The 21,213-nt window shown below is 47.5% G+C and overlaps 1 protein-coding gene across 3 annotated transcripts in view; it reads right to left on the minus strand.

The window, feature by feature from the left end:
- The window catches only part of CD44 (CD44 molecule (IN blood group)), an 86,155-nt gene extending 73,604 nt beyond the window's left edge, over nt 1–12,551 (minus strand). For all 3 annotated transcript variants that reach the window (XM_079930551.1, XM_079930550.1, XM_079930552.1), the window contains exon 1: nt 12,269–12,551. In XM_079930551.1, coding sequence (XP_079786677.1) covers nt 12,269–12,335 — 67 coding nt within the window. In that variant the 5' untranslated portion in view covers nt 12,336–12,551. The remainder of the gene's footprint in view (nt 1–12,268) is intronic.
- Nucleotides 12,552–21,213: the final 8,662 nt, after the last annotated feature.

A 21,213-nucleotide genomic window follows, 5' to 3' on the forward strand; every position in this document is an offset into this window, starting at 1 on the left:
AGGAATCATTTTTGTCGTCTCAGTTTGCAGATGGAGAAGCTGATGCGTGAAGGAGCTCTTTGCCAGGAAGTCTGGCCCTGATTCAAAGACAGGAAATTCCTTGCTCCCAGCATCTTGGGGTAATGGTAAAACAGAGTGTGAATTAATCATAAGAGAAGGCTCAAGGGACCAAACTCCTCTGGGTGAGAGACTGCATTTATACTGTTCTGGAAGGAGGTGGAGTTTATGGTATGGCTAGCTGACTAGATTCAACTCCCAGAGTTACACACAACTATCATAAATGTAGACTAGAAAAGCCTACTGCTCTACTGTGGGGATGTCCATGTGATACAAGGGGGTCAAATCCTCCATATTGTGCCCATGGCAGACATCACTAATGGATCACAGCACTCTCTGTGGCTGAGCCAAGGTTTGGCTTCTTAGCACAGCCCCGCAGGCAGCTTCTAGCAATCAATGGGAAATGGTACAGGAGCTGAAATCTGTTTGTTATTGCTGCCCTGCCATACAGTGTGTTTGGGATTCTCTTAAATTGCCAAAAGTTGCCAAAGTTTTATCTCAACCAGTGTTGGAGCTGGCCTTTCTTCTGAACTCTGTCTAGCACAGTCTAAAGAGGGTATCATGAGAACTTCTAAGTCTCTGGGGCAGCATAACTGGATCTCATAGATGTTGCCACTGTTACATGATCACCTGGAATCTGTCCAACCTCACCCCTCACTGCTCTTCAACATGGCATCTCTTATTTAGGTAGACGGAGCCCCCTCCTGACCCCGATCAAGCCGTACTTATTTCTCTGACTTTAAACTTTCAGCTGATCCTTTACCCTTCTCTGGGTTGCTCTCTTCTCTCTGTCCATCTTCTTTCCCACGCTCAGTTCATCCTCAAACTTTACTCCTTCCATGAAGCCATCCTATACAACTGCCGCTCAGAGAGGTCTGCTTTCTTGTATAATTAATTACTTCACTTGTTTACTTTTTCTTTCACCAAACGATAAACTCTCTGAGGACAGAAACTAGATCTTCTACATCCCTCACTTCTTTCCACAAAGGATTCTTTCCAATCACATGATAGTTTTTAGTGCAATGATGGGTGAGTGTATCCCCATTTTACAACTGGGGAAACAGAGGCAACCAATAAAGGAAGAACCTTGCCCACAGTCATCCTGTGACTAAGACAGAGAAATGTTGAGCCTCTGCTGGCCACATGTGGTTCTCACTTCTCCTAGAATGCAGTGTCTGGGGGACTGGCTGGAGATACAGATGACTGAATGGTACCCAGTAATCACCGAGGGCACTGCCTACTACAGGAGAACTAAACCCAGCCTGGTGTTGTATTTCAACTTCTGGTTAGTGGATTCCAGATGGATATGGGCATACCCAGGATGGACCGTGATCTCACAAGGATTTTCAGTGACTGATAGAAGGTCAGACCCCAAGAGGGCATTTAGTCTCAGACCCACCACTCTGACAAACTCCTAAGTAACACAGTCTTCATAACTTCCTTTTTCTTTTCTTTCTTTTCTTTTTTTTTCCCCACTGAGCAGGAAGAGTTTCTCTGGTCTCATGAAAAAGAAAGAAATATCTTAGTAGGAGTCTGGAAGTTTCTCTGTAGAAGAAGCAACTCACCACCTCAAAGGTCTGCCTTGCCCTGTGCCTTGGTATCTAGATGTTTGTTTGCTTTTGTTTGCCTTTTTTTTTTTTTCAGATTCCCATGGCTGTCCTACTTACTTTCCCTAGGATACTAGAGCTTGCCCTCTAAGCACTGCTTTGGCTGAATATTAGGGTTCATTTTGCACCAACATGTTTCAGGGTTCCCTTGAGGGAAGCTGAGAAATCCAATGTGTTCATGGAGCTTTGAGAGTGAGGGACACAGTCTTTTCTCTTCTTCAGGGGTTTACTGCTCTGACCTCTTGAAGCAATGTTTTTTCAAAGAATATTGCATCCAGATCCTGTGGCTAATCCCAGGGCTAACTTCCTGCAGTTTTAGCTGTGTGACTGACGCCTGTTGCTAACTTCTCTGGCTTAAACTTCATCTGCTCACCCGCAGGTGGTCGGGAGGATTCGGGGAGGTCCTCTGAGCAAAGCACCTTGGCCTAGGAGTCCTTCTTGCCCATTGGAGTTTAGAGTGTAACTGGGTCCGTATGCTTGTTGTTTCTGGTGTGGATTAATAATTCACTTCTGACATTTAATACAAACCAGGCATCGCTTTTGTGTGCTGGGGGCACTGCGGGGGACTGCATTATAGTTGTGTTATTCTTTCCATTAAGTCTTATGAGGCTTAAGTGTTTGTGGGCCCACAGAACGGTGGGTTTATAGAACACAAGGCCTGGAAAGGACTGCACAGATCAACTAGAATCCTGCTGTCTCATCTCACACATGGAAAACTGGAGGCAAATAGGAAGCAAAATGATTGGTTTGGCATCACACAGTGAATCAGTAACAGAGAGGAACTAAAATATCATAGTCATTTCTATTCTTGAGGCACCTTCGGTGTACTAGACACTTAGCTCTAAACACTACGAGCTAAACATTGTTATAGATACTTAATGTGTGCAGTGCTGGAGCTCACGCTGCTCTTCAGGGGCGGGGAGGAGAATCAACCTGTTTTACAGCCCTTCTTCCTTCCACATGGCCCTCCTCCAAAGCCAACCTCCTAACTCCCATACCACCATACGAAATAGCTGGTTTGGTATGGAAGGTCTTTAAACCATTGAAAGAAAGAACTCCTCCCATTTTTCCCTTTTAACTTAGTGACGGAAAAGCCAAATGCTTTTCTCTGAGTGTTCTTGAGAACATGATTTTGAAGCTTGGGGTTCTTTCTACATGAGGCCGGATTTGGAGGGCAGTGCTGGGGCTGAGAGGCAGACAGACTTCTAAGAAATCAAGATCCCTCGGGCTTCCCTGGTGGCGCAGTGGTTGAGAGTCCGCCTGCTGATGCAGGGGACATGGGTTCGTGCCCCGGTCCAGGAAGATCCCACATGCCGCAGAGCAGCTGGGCCCGTGAGCCATGGCCACTGAGCCTGTGCGTCCGGAGCCTGTGCTCCGCAACGGGAGAGGCCACAACAGTGAGAGGCCCGTGTACCGCAAAAAAAAAAAAAAAAAAATCAAGATCCCTGGTTTACTGGACAAAACCCAGTGAGCTCTAAACTTCCTCTGCCTTGCCTGACATGTCAAACTCGAAGAAGGATACACTCAAATTAGAGAGCATGCGGAGAAAAGTGATTTCAAGATGTGAGTACATGAGCCACTAGGAAAAAAATAATAAAAAGATTTCTATAGATCAGAAAGATAAAAAAGGATGAAAAAAAATTAGCCGGAACCTATAAAAAATCACAGAAGGGAAATGGTAAAGATGGCTTTGCTAGCCAAATCTAGAAACTTCACTCATTCAGTCAGCCATCCAATATTTATTGAACGTCTACTGTAATTGAGGAACTGACAGCTGGGGACCACATCAATACAAAATTGTACAAAATGTACATAAATGCACATAATGCATAAGCTTTCCCCTAAGAAGCTTCTAGGATCACCTGTGAAAGAGAACAGAGCATCATAATACAGCTCAGAGGCATCCCTTGAACTTCTTTTTAGATGGAAATATGCTTGCGGGGTTTTTATGAATTATCAGGGAGAAACAGTTAGTAGACAACAGGAGAAGGTACAAGTCACTTTGGGAAGTCTAGAGGGATGTACCTGACCTCTAAGGTTGACCTTGGGAAGATAACTAGTGCCATCACAGAGGATCCACTGCAAAGACGAACTTCTGGGCAGGAGATTTCTACAGCAGTATTACTTCTCTCTCCAAACTCTGATTTGCGTCTATGTGACCAACACGCTGGTGGGTACCTGAACCCCTGTCCACCCCTTGCAGGGAAGTGTGGCCCTGAAACTCACTGGTGGCTGCGGGGCTGACTCAGTGACGTCAACTGGTCTCCTGCAGACTGTAAGATGGTACTCGGCTCTGCTGGAATCTGCTTCGTGGACTGGACACATTCAACAATGGCAATATTTGTGACTGGTGTATAGTATTTACGCCATTTAATACTTCTGGAGCCGGGGGCCTGGGCAGAAATGACCTTCTAGGTCAGAGGCAGGAGACCAGGTCCGAGCTGCATGGAATTGTTAATTTCTCCCTAGCATCTCAATTTCCATAATGGTGGACACTTGTGAAGAGGTCTTACCATCCTCACTCTAATATCTTGGTGGGTTCTCTTTGAAAGAGGATGTAGAAAAAGATGCTGCCTAGATCCACTACTGGTATGTGGTTTCTTCTGGAAGGCACTACAGACCCGCTCAAGTGCAAAAAGATGTACTGAACTTGGAACAGATGGGGATCTGTGATGAGTTTCTGCCCCCAGGCCAAAGGCGCAGGTCCCTTCCTGCAGACTGAGTCAGACATTTCCAGGGGGCTTTGCCTCCTTCCTTCCGAGATGGATTGTTTCTCAGACAGGGCACCCAGAGGCAACGCTACCCCCCCACCGTGCCCCCCCCCCCCCGCAAAGGTCACCTGCTGGGCCAAACAGAAGCCAGACCGCTGGTTTGCACTGGAGCTGGGAAGAAGGGTGGCAGCACACTTCTAGCTTTTGCTCGATTCCTGGTGTCCACGGTGAGCATAGACTGATTCCTGACAGCCTTCGCTCTCAGAGGACCCCTTTCTGTCACCAGTTCTAGCTGGTAGAGAGAAGGTCCTGGCATCACGGACCCGTGAGCTGAGGGCAAACATTTTTGCTGCTGTTTGATTGGCTCCTTTCCCAACTTTATCCTGTCATGAGCCAAAGTCCTAGATGATGGAGCAACACATCAGCAACCTCATCGTCCATCAGGTGACAAGTACCGAAGTGATCATGAACAAACAACTCAATTCACCATCCCTTTGAATCCGAGCCTCTCCCCAACTCCCCCCGCCTCCACCCCATATAGAAGAAAACAGAACTTGTATCCAGGAATTGGAATGAATGAGCTGCTCAGAGCATGAATGAGAAGACATTTCCATTACTTCTTTCTCCTTCATGTTTGCAATTCCAGCCCCCTCCTCTGACATCACGTGTATAAAGGGAGAGCAAAACCAGCTCTGTGGACATTAAGATCCTGCCCACCTCGGATTCCTAAACGGGATTTATGAAGACAACCAGCGTACTAGCAGGTATCATCGTTCGGGTTTCTGGGGCACCCTGACATCTTGATATACGAAGGGAGGCACAGCAATGCAGTGACCAAGAACATGAACCCCAGCTAGACAACCTGGGTTTGAATCATAGCTCCATCGCTTACCAGCTCTGTGGCCTTGAGCAAGTTACTTAAATTCTCTATGCCTCACTTTTCTCATTGGTACAAGAGGGATAATAATAACACTTCTTCCTAAGGTTAGTGCATGGATTAAACAAGTTAGTATAGAGGAAAATTTAGGATGGTGTCGGCATGTGGTCAGTACTCTGTGTTTGCTATTATTAGTAGTAGCGGTGACGGTATCTCAAATACATACAACTAGCTGCAAAGAAACAACCACAAAAGGCACAAGAGCTCTAACTCTCCAGAAAGGTCGAGGGTTAGGAAGATGAACTTCCAGGCACAGCTCAAGGAGACTCGCCATGACACCAGAGCAAAGGCTCAAAATGACTGGTCTACGCGAATTCTCTCTTTCCCTGGAGTTTTGCAATTAATGTTTACTCTCAAAAGCTGAAGACTCGAGAAAGATTTTTCGGGCCTGAGTTTTGCAAATCACCTCCTTGGTGACTCAGCCCTTCCCCACCCACCTGGGGCCTGTCTGTGTACACTTGTTCTTAGGAGGGACACTGGCCTCAGGACACACCCAGGCAGGTGGTGCACCCCAAACTCAGGGAGATCTGGCTTCGTCAGGTTCTGTGCCCCCATGACACCCAGCCCCTCGTCCTGTCTTTGACTCCCTGCCCCTACGTTTCACAGGGTGGATGACCCATGGGAAGGCAGGACCTGCCCTGGTTGTGGGCGACTTCCCACGTGGCAAGCTCCGTGGAAAGGAGGCACGGTTTGCCTCCGCAGCAGACGTCAGGCTTCCCGGCAGACCTGTAGCTGCTGCAGGAGACCCACACAGAAGGCAAGGACCTCTGGGAAGTACTTCTGCTGCTCTCCCAGCTGCCACCACCTTCCAGAAGCAGGTGTGGCGTTGGACGGGAGGGCGTGGGCCTCTCACGCAAAGAGTCCAACCTCAGAGCAGCATCTCCAAAATAATTAGAGCTCCAAGCGGGCCACTACACGGGAGTGTTTTATTTCGAGGCTTCAATTTGGGGATTGGTGTCATCATCCTGCCTGGCTCTCACCAGTCATCCAGTCCTTAGACGGACGTCCCCAGACACAGCAAGCAGCCACCAAAGCCACAAACAGATGGGCGATCTCCCTCCTTGGGCAGACCAAACATGAGCCCTGCGGTGGGCAGCTGGCCGGCCAAACGCCCGTCTCAGCCCTGTCCTGGAGAAGGCGGCCATCACCACTGCTGTCATATACAGACAGATGCATCTGTATCTTAGGTAGACCGTCAGGCATGCTTTCATAGATAGCATGGATGTAGTAATTTCTATATTCTAGACATTCATTTCAGTTCAACAGTTACTGGTAACAATTACGGGCCAGGACTGGGATCCGGGACCACAGAAATGAATGTGGTTGGATCCCTGATGTCAGGCGGTCCGCACAGCACTGCAGAAGAGATATAAGAGAAGATCTGTCTGGTTTGGGGTTTTCGTCCAATGAGAAGCATGAAAGTCATTAGTGCCCGTTGGCCCCAAATACGCTTATTTATCTCGATTTGCCTGTGCAGCTTTTAGGCTAATTAACTGGGGACCTATGGGAACCAGATACCTCCTTGTCAGAGGTGAAGTTGGCCACCATCCAGTGACACCAGGAATTCTCAACCGGGGGGCGACTTTAACCAACCCCCCCCCATTTGGCCATGTCTGGAGGCAATATTGGTTGTCACACGGGGTTGGCGAGGGGGACGTTTGCACTACCAGAATCTAGTGTGTGGAAGCACAGAGATGCACAGTCAGCCGTTACCCAGGTAACCCTACACTAGACCATGAACTACTCAGGAGTGAGGAGTGTGTCCTTCTGACCATGAGCTCTCAGGACCTATCCGCTGGGTGCACCAAATAGGCAGTGAGTGCGTGAACGTGCGTTGGATATATTGTCCAGTTAATGAACTTACTTGAGAGGAGGTAAATTAATAGCAGGGTAACAGAAATATACACACCCCTATCTCACTCCCTCTTCTTCAGATATTCAAATCCTCTCTTGTCCACACTGCCCCCACCCATCACTGATTCCCCAGCCCTCCCAGCTGTGCTTCAACTTGGCAAGGCTGTTGGCTTTACCACCTAAAATGGCCAGGCTGTCACTTGATGGCGCTGTCTTACGTGTGTAGAACCATAAGGTTCTTGTGAACCATATGGTTCACAAGAAGAACCATAGAAGCCCCACATCTCACACACTTAATGCCCCTGTAGTACCCCACACAGCATGGGACCCACAGAGGACACATTATAAATGCTTAAGGATTGGCCAGCAATACCCACATCATGTGTAGACACATGTGTTCAGATGCATATATACCTAAGGGCACACCCACACCTTGTGTGTGTCCACACCTAGCAAGCAAAAACCCTATATGTAGCTTTTCTCGGTACTTCACATATTGGGGTGATCAAAAAATGGAGAGCAGAGGAATACAGATGTTCCTCTCCAAAAGTACACATTTTCTGAACCAAATATCAATTTAATCGGACACTAGACTGATTCACGAGTTGTATAAATGTGATTTTCATTTATGCAAAAATCCATGCAAGTTTCTGACTTCTAATCACACAAAGCCATGTACTTATTTGTAGAAAAATATATAACTATTCAGTCAAAATGTACACTAGGTTTCAATTGGTAGAGTATTTGCATATTTGAAATCCTGACACTCCTGGAAAATCTGGAGTGCCCAACAACTGCGTCCATGCCAAGCCAGACTCCGCAGCCACAAACTTCCCAAACCCTTGCTGGCCAGCTTTGGAGGAGGGCCCTTTTGAAGAAAAATATCAGCTTGCTAAGGGAGTGAAGAGTGGGGTTCCAATTTAAGGTTGGAGGCACCAGCCTCCCCTGGTGATTCTAAAGAACACTTGTTTGCTTCCCATGCAAGAGGGGACACAAAGGAACTTGAGTCAGCTGCTGGCTGTGCAAACCCCCAGAATTTCTCTCTGAGGCAGAAAAGATCCCCTTTGAGAACTGCACTTTGTGTGGTGGCGTGTGCCACCTGCTTCAGTTCATTCTTTCACAAGACCCACTTCCCTTTCAGGCTCTGGGTAGAGTCAGCTAAAAAGGAGGTGCAGGGAAACACAACGGCAGCCGGTACCTCAGCCCCCAGCCCAGCCAGGATGGATGGCTGGGGAGGCTGGCTTTGCTCCCACCACCTCCTCTCCATCAGGGAACCCACGCCTGGAACCGTCTGACACCCAAGGCCAAACTGAACTCTCACTTGAGTGACCACGTTTCACCTAGAGCCCCACAATGACTTTCCATTCAAGACCCCTGAGTTTTCTAGAGAACCGTGTCAGCCCATGACCGGGGTCCTCAAGACTCTCCCTCACTGGGCACGTATGACCTGCTAAATGCTGAGGGTTTCCATTGAGCATGGGATGAGGGGGCTTCCTGGGTCATTGTACCCAGAATGCTTGCGGGGTCAGGGCCTCTGCAGGGCCCCTTTCTTAATTTCCAGGCAAAAGGCCTTGCCCTGACTTGTCTTTTAGACAAGGAACAGCCTCTCCCTTTTTTCCAAGCCTGCAAGTGAGAGCATGTCTAGAAGGGCAGCTGGACTCTGATAAGGGAATTGAATTATTCTAGAAACAAATAACTAGGTTGGCATCTCTTGACAGCTGTGGCCAGGGCTGGGGAGAGACAGGGCAGAGCAGGGCAGCTAAGAGTCCTCGGCCTGCCAGCGGGAGAGGAAAGCCACTCATACCAGGCTTCACACCAGGTGTTCACTGGCCTCACACAATTTCCAAAGTCCTCCAGAGGCAAGGTAATGTCAAAGGAACACAGGCATGGGAGCCTACCATGGGGGATGTTAGAAAACTCCACCCCTCACTAGCTGTGTGTCCTTGAGGAAGTCACGTCCACTCCCTGAGCCTCAGTTTCTTTAGAAAATGGAATGAAGAGAGCGCTAAATGTACATGGAGCTGTCATGAGGCTTATACAGGATTCAAAGCCCCTGGCTGAATGCCTAGCCCAGAGTCAGTGCTCAGTAAACGGCATTTCCTGGGGACTTAGGGCCCTACTTCACAGAGGAGCAGAGCGTCAGGCTTTTAAAGCTGGGGTGCTCCTAACTGGGAGGGATCCAGCAACACTCCAGGAGACCCCAGACAGTATAGAGACTCTTCCCCAAGCAGCAACTTTGCTTGATTATAAGAAACATATCATTATTCTTATATTAAACTGGGTATATTGTAGAGGAAAATGCAAAATTGTAATGAGTATTTAAGACAGTATTTCAGGCATGAAACAAATGTTGCTACGTCAGTAGACCACAGGCTCCCCACCCCCTGCAGGGATAGAGGTGGAGCTGTTACAGTCCTTGAGGATCAAGGTGTTTCAGAGACCTGAGGTTTGGAAAGCATCCTGCACTAACACTTGGTCTGAGAGAGGGGAAGTCACCTTTCTCGCCCTTTTGGGATCTGTTTTCTCCTTGGGAAAAAGAAAGGGTTTTTCTAAATGATCTTTGGAGTCACCATCTCTGGGTCTATGACAGTGAGTCAGAAAATATTTCTTGAATGAATGGAAGGAGATCTGTCATGAACTAAGAATTTCACGCTGCCAAGCATCCTTTCCTGCGTGGGGCAATTTGGAAAAAGAATGGAAACTTTGCCTACTGGCTGCTAGCCTCAGACACACCTACTTAGCACTGTGCCTTTGCAGGAAGTAAGATGTCCATTGTGTTTTGGGGGCACAACTGAATTCATTGATGCTAACTGACCTCAGCAGCGCTGGAGGTTTGCTTCCTTTCTTCTTCACCTGGGAAAACACAGCCAAAGCTCTAACTCCCAGGAAGAGGGGTCTTTAATGCTCAGAGGGATCAGAAGGGTGCCGGCCACCCACAAGCCCCAGAAGTCTCAGATGCACCCCTCTTTCTAAACACCAGGGGCACAATTCCCTAGCAGCGACCTCTCACCCACAGAGAAAAGGAGGCGGAGAGGTATGGAGGGCTCATCGCACTGCCCTCTACCCAGTCCTTCCTCTCTCTTCCTGCCCAGCCCGAGCCCGCTGTTAGGTCACATCACCTTTCCAAGTCTCAGTTCCTTCCAAACAGCTTTACAAGCACATGAAAGCCCGGGTCCAGGCAGTTACGGCTACTGGCACTTTTCTGTGCTTCCTCCAAGTGACGCTGCCCAAAGGGACCACGGAAACGCAGGGCGGGAATGAGCCCACTGGTCTCGGGGAGAACTTCAAGGGTCAGGACAGTGTCAAATATTGGGGGATGGGGCCCTTTAGAAGAATCAGGGCTAAGGATGGAAGGAGTGGGGAGTCAGAATCCTCAGAATCAAAGCAGAAGATGTCACGGGAAGTAACATACAAATAAACTTCCCTAGAGGCCATGGAGACGCCAGCATGGTCTGTCTTCCCTGAGGCCAAGCTCACGGCTCTCCCTGAAATCTTTCCCGCTTCTCTGCCTTTAAAGGACTCCTCGGAGCTCCAGTTCCCTTTGGAAGCCTCCTCTAAGGCCTCTGGTCCACCACGACCCGACCCTTCCTTCCAAAAAATCCTTTCCGAGTTTGTCCATGCCATACATACAGCCTGCTGGATTCTGACTAAGCAACAGGCTAAGGGGCCTGGTTCACACGAGCACCAGTCCTCTTGGCTGTGTGAACACCAGCAAGTCGCTTAACCTCTCTGAGTCCTATAAAACAGGACTAACAACACAACACGTCTCACTGGGCCCTTGTGAGGGTAAAATGAGAGAACGCATGTAGAGAATTTCGCACAGTGCCTGGCACAGCCTAACTGTACAATAAACGGTGGCTACTGCTGCCATTCCTCTTACTACTAATTATTATTATTAATTATTACTTCTTCTGTTTCAGGAATCTAAATCCTAGATCCCCACTTATCCTCAGTCTAAAGCACCCAGGTAGGACTGTGTCTTTTACTTTCTTGGTACCCCCAGAGCCGGGTTTAATAAATACTTGTTGAATGGAATTACCCATAGGTTGAGCTGTCTTAATGACCCAGCTGGTACTTCTTAAAAGAAAAGTTAATTTTGCCGGTGATAAGCAAATCAGCCATGTGATTATCTGTAGATATATAGACAAAGGAATGCTTGGAGTTCAGCCTCACCAGAACCTCTCACACACAGCCACTCCATCCACAGCCACCGAAAGGCACAGACCCTGCTGGGATGGGATATTGGCAGCCCGGCTCCAGGATCCCTGATGCCCCCCCTGGAGCCCAGGTGGCCCCTCCTGCTCTGAGGCTGACAGGCGGAATATAGGAGTCACATTACTGTCTGGATTTCCCCTAACTCACTGGCAGAAGCAGGAGGCTGCAAGGATGGAGCAGCTGGCCCAGTCATTGCCTCTCCTACTCACACTCCTTGCCCCAGGCTGGCACCTCGTGGTGACCCAGAACCTCACCACAGAGCTAGTTCAAGTTCCCACAAGCATTAAGATCGTTAGTGACCGGAGCCAACTGTAAGAGCTTTGGAACCCAGGCGCAGTGGGGGAGCCGCAGGAAGTCAGGACCCCTTTCTGGAAAGCTCACTGCCACCAGCTCTCACGCATGGCAACTGTGCCCACCTCTACGGTCACCTCGCTAACAGCCCTGTCCCTGCCCCAGCCCCTCCTCTGCCCCAGTCCCTGTCCCTGCCCTGCCCAGTTCTTGGCTGCCCGGCCACTGCCCAGCCAGGCTTCAGGCGCCCTTGGACACAGGAGCCTGTTAGTCCACACACGGGCTGCGCGCACCCAGGAATACAGTTACTTTCTGCCCTGTGCTCCTCCGGCTGCAAAGACCTCACCCACGACTGCGCGCCGGCAGCCTGCCCAGCAAACTTTTCTTCGCTCTTTCTCTTTTCCTTTCAACAAAACGGTGCTTCCCACCGACAGGCTCTCCAAGAGCTTAGCGCAAATCCTCGCCCCGCTCTCCACCAAATCCCAGCCGCTCGCCGCCCATTTGACTCCGGCCCCCCAGGGCCAACTCAGCCCGCGCCGCTGCCGGCTGGGTCCCGGCCACTCGGGCCACTCCCTCCCGCCGCCCCCGCGGGCACTCACCGATCTGCGCCAAACTCAGCTGCACGAGGCAGAGTCCCCAAGCTGCGCGCCACCAGAACGTGTCCATGGCGTCGGAACGGCCGAGAAAGCAAGCGAGTGGGGCCGGAGGGGCCGGGCGCTGGGCGAGGGGCAGCGGAGCACGGGGCGAGCAGGGCGCCCGAACCTGTCGGAGGCTGGGGTCCGGCTGGCAATGAGGGCGCCTCGGAAGTTGGGTGCAGTTTTTATTCGAGGGCTGAGAGAGTGACCTAAGAGGGAGGGAGCGAGGAAGGACACACCCAAGCGAGGGGGCTGTGACTAAGCAGCCGGCAGAAGTTTAAAGACATACCAGCTCTCCTTGGCGCTGCTCCCTCCGCCCCCGCCCCGTTCTCCTCGGAGCCGGTAAAGCGGGGGGGTGCCTGGGCGGGCGCCCGGAGGGCCGCGGGGTCCCCGTGCACCCGGGGCGCACCGGCTTTCCTCTCCCGGCGTCTGGGAGCGCAGCCTCTGGACGCAGGAGGGAATGACTGAGTCCTAAAACCTCGCGCCGTTGGGTTCAGCCTCTGGCCTCTCCTCGCCGCTAGGTTTCTCTTTGACTCTGGCTGGGGAACTCTTCTTTCTGGGTTTCACAGGCAGCTGGATATTCTGGGAGAGGAGCTGGGACAGTGGGAGAGTGGTTTTTCCCCGCCCTTGGTGGGGCGCTTGCGATTCTTCCCGGGGGAGAGAGGAAGAGCTCATTCTTCTTCCCTTGAAAGAGAAGGAAGTCCACATACCTCAGGCGAATTTTTGATTCTTATCAGGACTGCTTGGAGAAAGCTAATGATAGCCAGCCATGGGGCTGATATTTGGCTCCACTGACCTATGTGTCATCTTCCAGTCCCAGGCTGGCATCTGGATCCATCCACCCATTTTTCCACCTTCACACGCACACCCTCATTCATCCTCCCAGACATCCTTACATCCACGCATTCGTCTGTCTGCCCATCTTACCTTACATCCCTCCAGGGCTCACACATCCATCCATCCTCCTGTCCATCCAGTATGCACTCACATCCATCCAGCCTCTTGTCCATCCATTTATCCAACCGCACATCCTTTCATCTGTCCATCCATCCAACCACATATTCTTCCAACGCCCCTCCCATACAACTTCTCATCCATCTTTCTTAAGCTTTTCACATCTCTTTGTAAATCCACATCCATCTATACACTATTCTCTTCTCCATCCATCCACCTACATATCTGTTCATACATGTATTCATCCATCATTCAACCGTCTATCATCCACATATCCTTTTATCTGTCCCTTCTTTCTTGCTTCCATGTATACTCCTATCTATGCAAACGTTAACCCACTTTTCCCCCCCATCTATCCTACTTGGCAAATCTCAAAAAAGGGAGGAGATTGTCATATTCTTCAGCAGAGGCATTTTGAGTTTGAAAAACAATACTTTGCATCATAATTTCATATCTCTCTATAACATTGCGGTTTAATATTTGAAAAGCAAAAACGGTATTTATTGTTAATGTGGACGGCTGAAACTAAATCTGAATGGAATTCTTGCCTGGTGAGACACACAGAAGATGATAATGGTTACCAGTAACTGTGACAAGACCCTGAAGGAGCCTTGCCAGAGTTTCCAAGGGAAAGTAATCCCCTTTTGACTTTGGAGAGCAGTTGGAACATTTGATCAGCTGAAAAGGTTGAAGGGGGACAGCAAGGCATGAGGCTGGGGGGGGGGCGGGAAGCAGGGCCCAGTTTGTAAATTACACTAGGACGTCTGATCCTTAAGAAATAGGGAGCCAATGTAAGTTTATTGTTGTCGTTGTTGTGCTCAAACACACCGAACACAAAATTTAACATTTTAGCCATTAGGTAGCATTTCATACAGTCACAAAGTTGTGCAGCCGTCGCCATTGTTTTAGTTCGAGCTGCTGTAGCAAAATACTACATACGGGGTGGCTCACACCACAGGAATTTATTTCTCACAGTTCTGGAGGCTGAGAAGTCCAAGATCAGGGTGACAATATGGTCTGGTTCTGGTGAGAACACTCTTCTGGTTTGCAGATAGTCATCTTCTCTGTCTTCTCCTCTCCTCACAAGAGGGAGAGAGGGGGATGGAGGGAGAGAGAGAGAGAGAGAAGGACAAGCTCTCTTGTGTGTCTCTTCTTATAAAGGCACTAATCCCATTCATGAGAGCTCCATTCACATGACCTAATTACCTCTCAAAGGCCCCACCTCCTAATACCCTCACACTGGGGGTTAAGATTTCAACATAGGAACTTGCAGGGGAGACAAACATTTAGCCAATAACAAACACTATCTAGTTCAGTGTAAGTTTTTGAGTTGGGGAGAGGCTGCTTGACTATAGGCTACTCTTCTTGCATTTTCAGGGACAGTGTTGGAGGCTAAAACATCACTGGACCCACTACTCCCCACATGCTCAGTGGCTGGCATCCCACGACTCTCTCGTGGGGTGGCCTGTGTGAAACAAAGACAATGCTCTGAGCCCCAGCTGACGACCAGGCACGTTGATAATGATACCAGTAGCAGCAGAGTTGACCCTGCTGCTCTCTGTGATGAAGAGGACGCTTTCCTGCAGCAACTGGGGGCACACTGGCTTCCAAGCAGATCCTCAGGCTCTAACCACCAAGAAACAAGCCCTAGTGGGTTCCATGGAAAGAACACTGGACAAGGAATGGCCTTGGCCATCTCATGTCACTTCCAGGGCTTTCAGCTTTCTTTTTTTGGAGGAGGGGGGAAAATGTGGGATGGGTATTTATATTCACTAGAAATACTAGAAACAATGTTTGTCTTTCTGTTTCATGGAACTAGGCAGTTCTCTGGAGACCCTTCAGAAACACAGAGGTCAAAGCAAAGGCTTAGGCATGGGTTGTTCCTCCCCCATCCCAGCCACAGAAGTCCCACTCGCATCAATGTTATACACTAGGCTACTGTGTGAGATTTCATTTTGACGAAGGATTTTACTTCAATCAAAAGTTGTGTATAAAAACCACTAGACTGGGTCATCTTGAACCCTGGTCCTTTCTGCACTTGTGCAGTAAACATTCAGCAAACGAAGAGACGGGTGTGAAAGTGTTTTGCAAACTGTAGAGGGGCATGCAAATTCTCAGTATTGTAATTAGGATTCTTCTTCCAGGGGAAATCTTTTGCCTGCCTTCTTCCCGATAGTTTAGTGAGGGACAGAGGTTGTTTGCCCCCATGCCACAAATGACTCATTTCAAACTGACCTGGTGACTTACTGAGTCAGTGTCAGCCTTTGGGAATTCCTGGATCACCTCTCAGAGCTAACCCCCGTCTCCTTTCCACTCCAGACGCCCCTCTCCCACTCTGCCCACACCACTGGTCTCAGGATCATCCTTATTATTGTTATTTTATAGTTTCATAGTATTCCACTGTACGGATAATACCATCCTTCAGTTACTTCCGTTTGGACATTTAGAATGCAATTACAAACAATGTCGCAATGACCAATCCAAAAAAAAAGACTTTCCCGTGCTCTTCTCTGAGCCTCTATAAAGGTTAGATCCTCAAAATCACTAATTTTAGATGCTCAATATCTATTGCAACAGACACTTTTTTAAGCCTAACTATGAGATGTGGGAAAGTGAAAAAGAGAGCTTGAATTGATCTGGGTTGACATGAGATTACACTGTTTGGGAAGAATCCAGGACTCAATCAGCAGCCTTGGATGAGGAAGCCCCAGTCTGAACCTTGACTCTCCCACTTAGCAGCCCGTGACTTTACTCAGGTCACTTAACCTCTGGGAGTTTGGGTTATCCCATCCACAGAATGAGATTAATAAGAACGTTCTCACAGTCTGTTATGAGTAGTAAGTGAAAGCAGGCATCGAGACTCTCTACGGGGGTCTCTGACTCATGGTGGGAGACCATGACCCACCAGCCTCTAAGCTACCTAAGGACAGGGCCATGTCTGCCTTGGGCCCTAGTATATCCTCAGTTCTGGGTGCCTGGCAATGCCCCGTCTCTAGTGTTTGCACTGCTCTCAGTAAATAAACACGACATAAGTGCATGAATGACTGTTATTCTTTTTCCTCCCAACACACTTTATAGGGTGACTTTGGGAATCACAGGAGCGAATAGGTAGAAGCATTTAGACATCTTAACACCTTCGAGACAAACGCAAGCAGCAGTGTCATAACTGGGGGACCACTTTCAGAAGATCCAGGGGAGCCGGAGCATGGTTCCTGCTGGCAGACTAGACTTTGTTTATTTTTCCTCCTAAAATATTGGGATCTGCTGTCTTCTGACTAGTAATAAGTCTTGTTCTTCTTGAGCAAAGAAAAGTCAGATCTAAATCAATGTCAGCAGGCGTGTGTGGAGCAAAGCTGGGAGATGGGAGACCAAATCATGGGATCTGAGGATTATAAACACAGCAGCTCACCGGGCTCTTTTAAAGGGATAACATCCAATTCTTCTCTCCCAGAGAAGGAGCAAGCTGGCAAAGTAAAGAAAAAGTGCCATTCCGTTCATGTTTCTCCCAAAAATAAGTCCATTCTTAGGTCACCCTCACAGTGTGGATTCCACACATGCACGTGAGCAGTGCTGAAAAAGCTCTCGTGAAATAATTATTAGTGAAGTCCAAGTAAACGGGTCATTTGGGAAGCAATCTTCACGATAAATAAATGACGTTGCATGACTAATTGGTCCCGAGTTAACCAAGTGTGACTACCAAGCTGAGCCTTTAGGATTACTAAGGCTTTCAAAGTAAGGCAACTGAAGTAGTTGGTGCATTCTGGAAATGCCAAAGGGACAGGGTACCTCTGGAGTCTAGGTATGTCCATGTCAGTTGCCAAAGGGGCTTTACACAGACCTTTGGAAGTTAAAATGGTGTGCCTTTAGGACCAAATCCCACAACTGGAGAGTAACTAATTTAAAAATGTGAATTTTTGAAGTTGAGATTTGAATTAATGGTGTGTGACCGTATGTAGTAACCTAATTAGGAGGAAGACAAGTGAGAGTGTATCATTTGCACAATTATTTAAAAGAAATTTAATTGTATTTCTTTTAAGCACATGTAGTAACTAAAATTCTTATTTATTCATCTTCTCTCCACGTCATACAAATTGTTGGTTAAGCACCTCTTGGAAGTCTTTAAGGGATCTGCGTTAATGAACACTGAAGCATGATTTGTGTTGGTCATATCCATGATCAATATATAATGGTGGCTGATATCCTTGGGGTTGTCTGAAAATTGTTTGCCTCTTCATCAATTCACTATGTGACTATTAGATGCTGAGCAAAATTTAAATATTCTTGATTCTATCATAAGTAATCATCACCACCATCACCACCATTGTCACTACCAACCCCACCACCGTCACTTCACCACCACCACCACCATTGTCACCACCACCACCACCACCACCATTATCACTACAATCACCACCATCACTTCACCACCACCACCACCATTATTACTACCATCACCACCATCACCACCACCACCACCACCACCATCATTATTACTATCATCACCATCACCACCACCACCACCACCACCATTATTACTACCATCACCACCATCACTTCACCACCACCACCACCACCATTATTACTACCATCACACCATCACTTCACCACCACCACCACCATCATTATTACTACCATCACCATCACCATCACCACCACCACCACCACCATTATTACTACCATCACCAGCATCACTTCACCACCACCACCACCATCATTATTACTACCATCACCACCACCACCACCACCACCACCACCACCACCCCCCCAACCCCATTATCATAGACACCGCAGCTAACCACCAGTGCTTAGTACACGCCAAACCTAATGCCATTTAATTGTCACCACAACCTTATGAAAAGTTCATTCCTATTTTACAGATAAGGAAACCGAGGCTCAGGAATGTCAGATGACTCGTCCAAGGTCGCATCTTCATTTTACTTAAAGGAAATCTTTCTTGCCATTAAGAGATATAGAGATAGAAAATTTTGATCCCGTTCTGATCTTGATCTAACAAAAATACTAAGTCATTTGAGTCTTAATTAATTAGTTTTCACTCGATTTTATCTCAGTCAGTTTCTTTTGAGAAGGAAGATCTCCTTCAGAAGCTTTTGTTAGACCTGTGGAGGTAGAGAAGAGGTACCTAAGGTAAAAGGTGGAGAGTGTTGATTCTCATAGCTCACTGAAAAATTAGTCTCTTAGAATGAGGCAACTTTTTTGTTTTTAATTATATTGAAGTACAGTTGATTTACAATGTTGTGTTAATTACTCCTGTACAGCAAAGTGACTCGGTTATTCATATACATATATTCTTTTTCATATTCTTTCCATTATGGTTTATCCCAGGATATTGCATATAGCTCCCTGAGCTATACAGTAGGACCTCATTGCTTAAGAATGAGTCAACTTTAAAACTCAGGTCTTGATTACTTACTAGAAAATTCTAGATTTGCATAGGACTATGCCTTCATTCCTTAGAATATCATTGTGAGATAGCTGTATGTCCTTCCTAGAAATAAACACCATTCTCTATTTATAGCACCTGAAGGTTTATTCAGTGACCATAGTCCACACAAGCCACTTTTTGGTTTGCTGGCCCAACTCACAAGTTATAATTCTTTCTGTCAATATTGCATCTAGATCCTCACAGGTTCCCATGGCAGCCATAATTTTACTATGTGATCCCTACCTCCCATGCCCATGACTGACTGGACCAGGTGCCAGACACCTGATGCAAGTTGGGCCAATCAGTGTCTTTCTTCTAGAAACTTGGGATTGGAGTATGGCTGAACCTGTAAAACACATAGTTGGAAGCTGTGGGGTAGCCATGTACCTCCATGTGGATGAAGAAACAAAAGAAAGAAGAATAAGGCAAAAGCTGAGAGAAAGGCAGAAAAACTTCAGTTCTGACACTTTCGGTTCCTCGTTCTAGTTCATTCTTGACGCCTGACTGTGTTCTTGTGCATGATTTGTGTGATGCACCCTGATGTCCTTTCATAAACCCCCTTTCTTCTGCTTGTGTTGGCTTTAGCTGGTTTCTGTTGCAACCAAAAAACTTGAATATGGGAGGGCATGTGTCTGTTTTACAAAAGAGTAAACAGGGGCTTAAATGGCTGGGATGTGCCTCCTACTGGGTCTTCAATTCAGGACTTATGACTCTAAATCTCAGGGTTTCTGATTCTAAGTTCCATGCTCTTTTCACTACCTGGCCTCACCTACAACCCCTCCGCTCATCATCCAACTGTCCCGAGAGAAAACAATTATTTCTTCTCACTGTTATAGACACTAGACATCTCTGATGATTTGCCTACAGTTGCATGGCAATCCAACTGAGTGGCAGGTCTTCTGAGTCCTGTCTTCCCAGGCCTTCTCCAAAAAGCCCCTTTCTGCCTGAACATGCCTCACAGTCTATTTCAAAGGCAAACCTTTCAGCTGGCAAATGGTAACAGCTGCCTCTCTTCAAAACACCCAAAGGGTAAAACTTCTGAGCTCCAATACACAGGCTCGAGGCTCCAGCCCAGTCTGGATGGGGCTTAGCGTCAGTTCCTACAGAAAAGGGAACAGGTACTGTGCATGGATGTGAGGCCAGGCCCAAACCCATTTTAGGGCTGGATGCTGCTTCTCCACCACAGTAGACTGCTGTTTTGGAAGGCCTTGTGTGTGTGTGAGAAAGATACTTGAACTGAACTTCACTGGGAGAGGATGTGGTGAGGGGGGGGGGGAGAAGAGAGAAAAGAGGAGACATCTTGAGTGAGTGTATGTGAGGTGGAAGGAAAAAAGGCACAGATATGAATCTACTATGATACAAAGGGAAATAAAAGCCTTCTAACACCAATCAATCAGAAATTTAAGGGTACCGTACTGGAGACATTACATGGACTCAGCACAGAGGAAAAGCCCCAAATGAGCCGGACCTGCTCTCTCTCCTCAAAAAGATTATGCCCTATATTGGGGTTGGCAGGTTAGTTGCCTTTATTATTTCCAGAAATATTTAGTAAGCACCTCCATGGACCAGGAACCACTCAGTAATGGGAATGCAACAGCGAAAAAAGACAGACTAGTGTTTTCTTATCATTGAGGAGGTGAGTCGAGGATGCAGGGTGAGTTCAATGAGGTGAACAGGAAGGTCTGCCTGAAGAGATGACATCTGAGCCAAACTTGCAAAAATATGAGAGAAAATCTTTCAGAAAAAAGTGGGCACAGCACGTGTAGAGGTTTGAGATGAGAATATTCTCGGTGTGTTTGAGGAACAGAAAGGCCAATGTGGCTGGAGTGGAGTGAGTGAGAAATAAGTGGTGAGGAAATGAGATTGTAAAGGAGGGTAAGGTCTAGCTCTTGTGTGACCTGGCAGGCTATGGTAGGAAATTTGGATTTTATGCTGATTGCAGTAGGATGATTTTGGTACGTTTTCCTTCATTTTCCAGCTTTAATTAACCAGTAGTGATGGCTTAGGTCACTGTGATGAGAAAGATCCTGAGGTCTTACCGATCAATGGGTAAGGGTTCAGTGATGGGTTGGTAGTATTTATCACATCTCCAGGATGGGGCAATGGCTATGCTAATGATCAATATTTGCCATCTCTCATGAGGATGGAATATTACGTTTATTAGGACAGTCTGGGTTACACTGCAGTAACAGCATCACCAAAATGTCAATGGCTTAAATTTTTAAGAAACTTCTCACCAAGTTAGTACAAAACATAATTTTGAAATCCTTGAACTAGAGTAAGCAAGGTTGTCTAGACAACCTACAGACTGGGAGAAAATATTTGCAAATGATGTGATTGACAAAGGGTTAATTTCCAAAATACACAAACAGCTCATACAACTCAATAACAAAACAAAACAAAACAAAAAACCTAATCCAAAAATGGGCAAAAGACCTAAATAGATATTTCACCAAAGAAGACATACAGATGGCCAAGAGGCACATGGAAAGATGCTCGACATGGCTAATTA

Source organism: Stenella coeruleoalba (genome assembly GCF_951394435.1).
Source record: "Stenella coeruleoalba genome assembly, chromosome: 8".
NCBI classification, from domain to species: domain Eukaryota; kingdom Metazoa; phylum Chordata; class Mammalia; order Artiodactyla; family Delphinidae; genus Stenella; species Stenella coeruleoalba.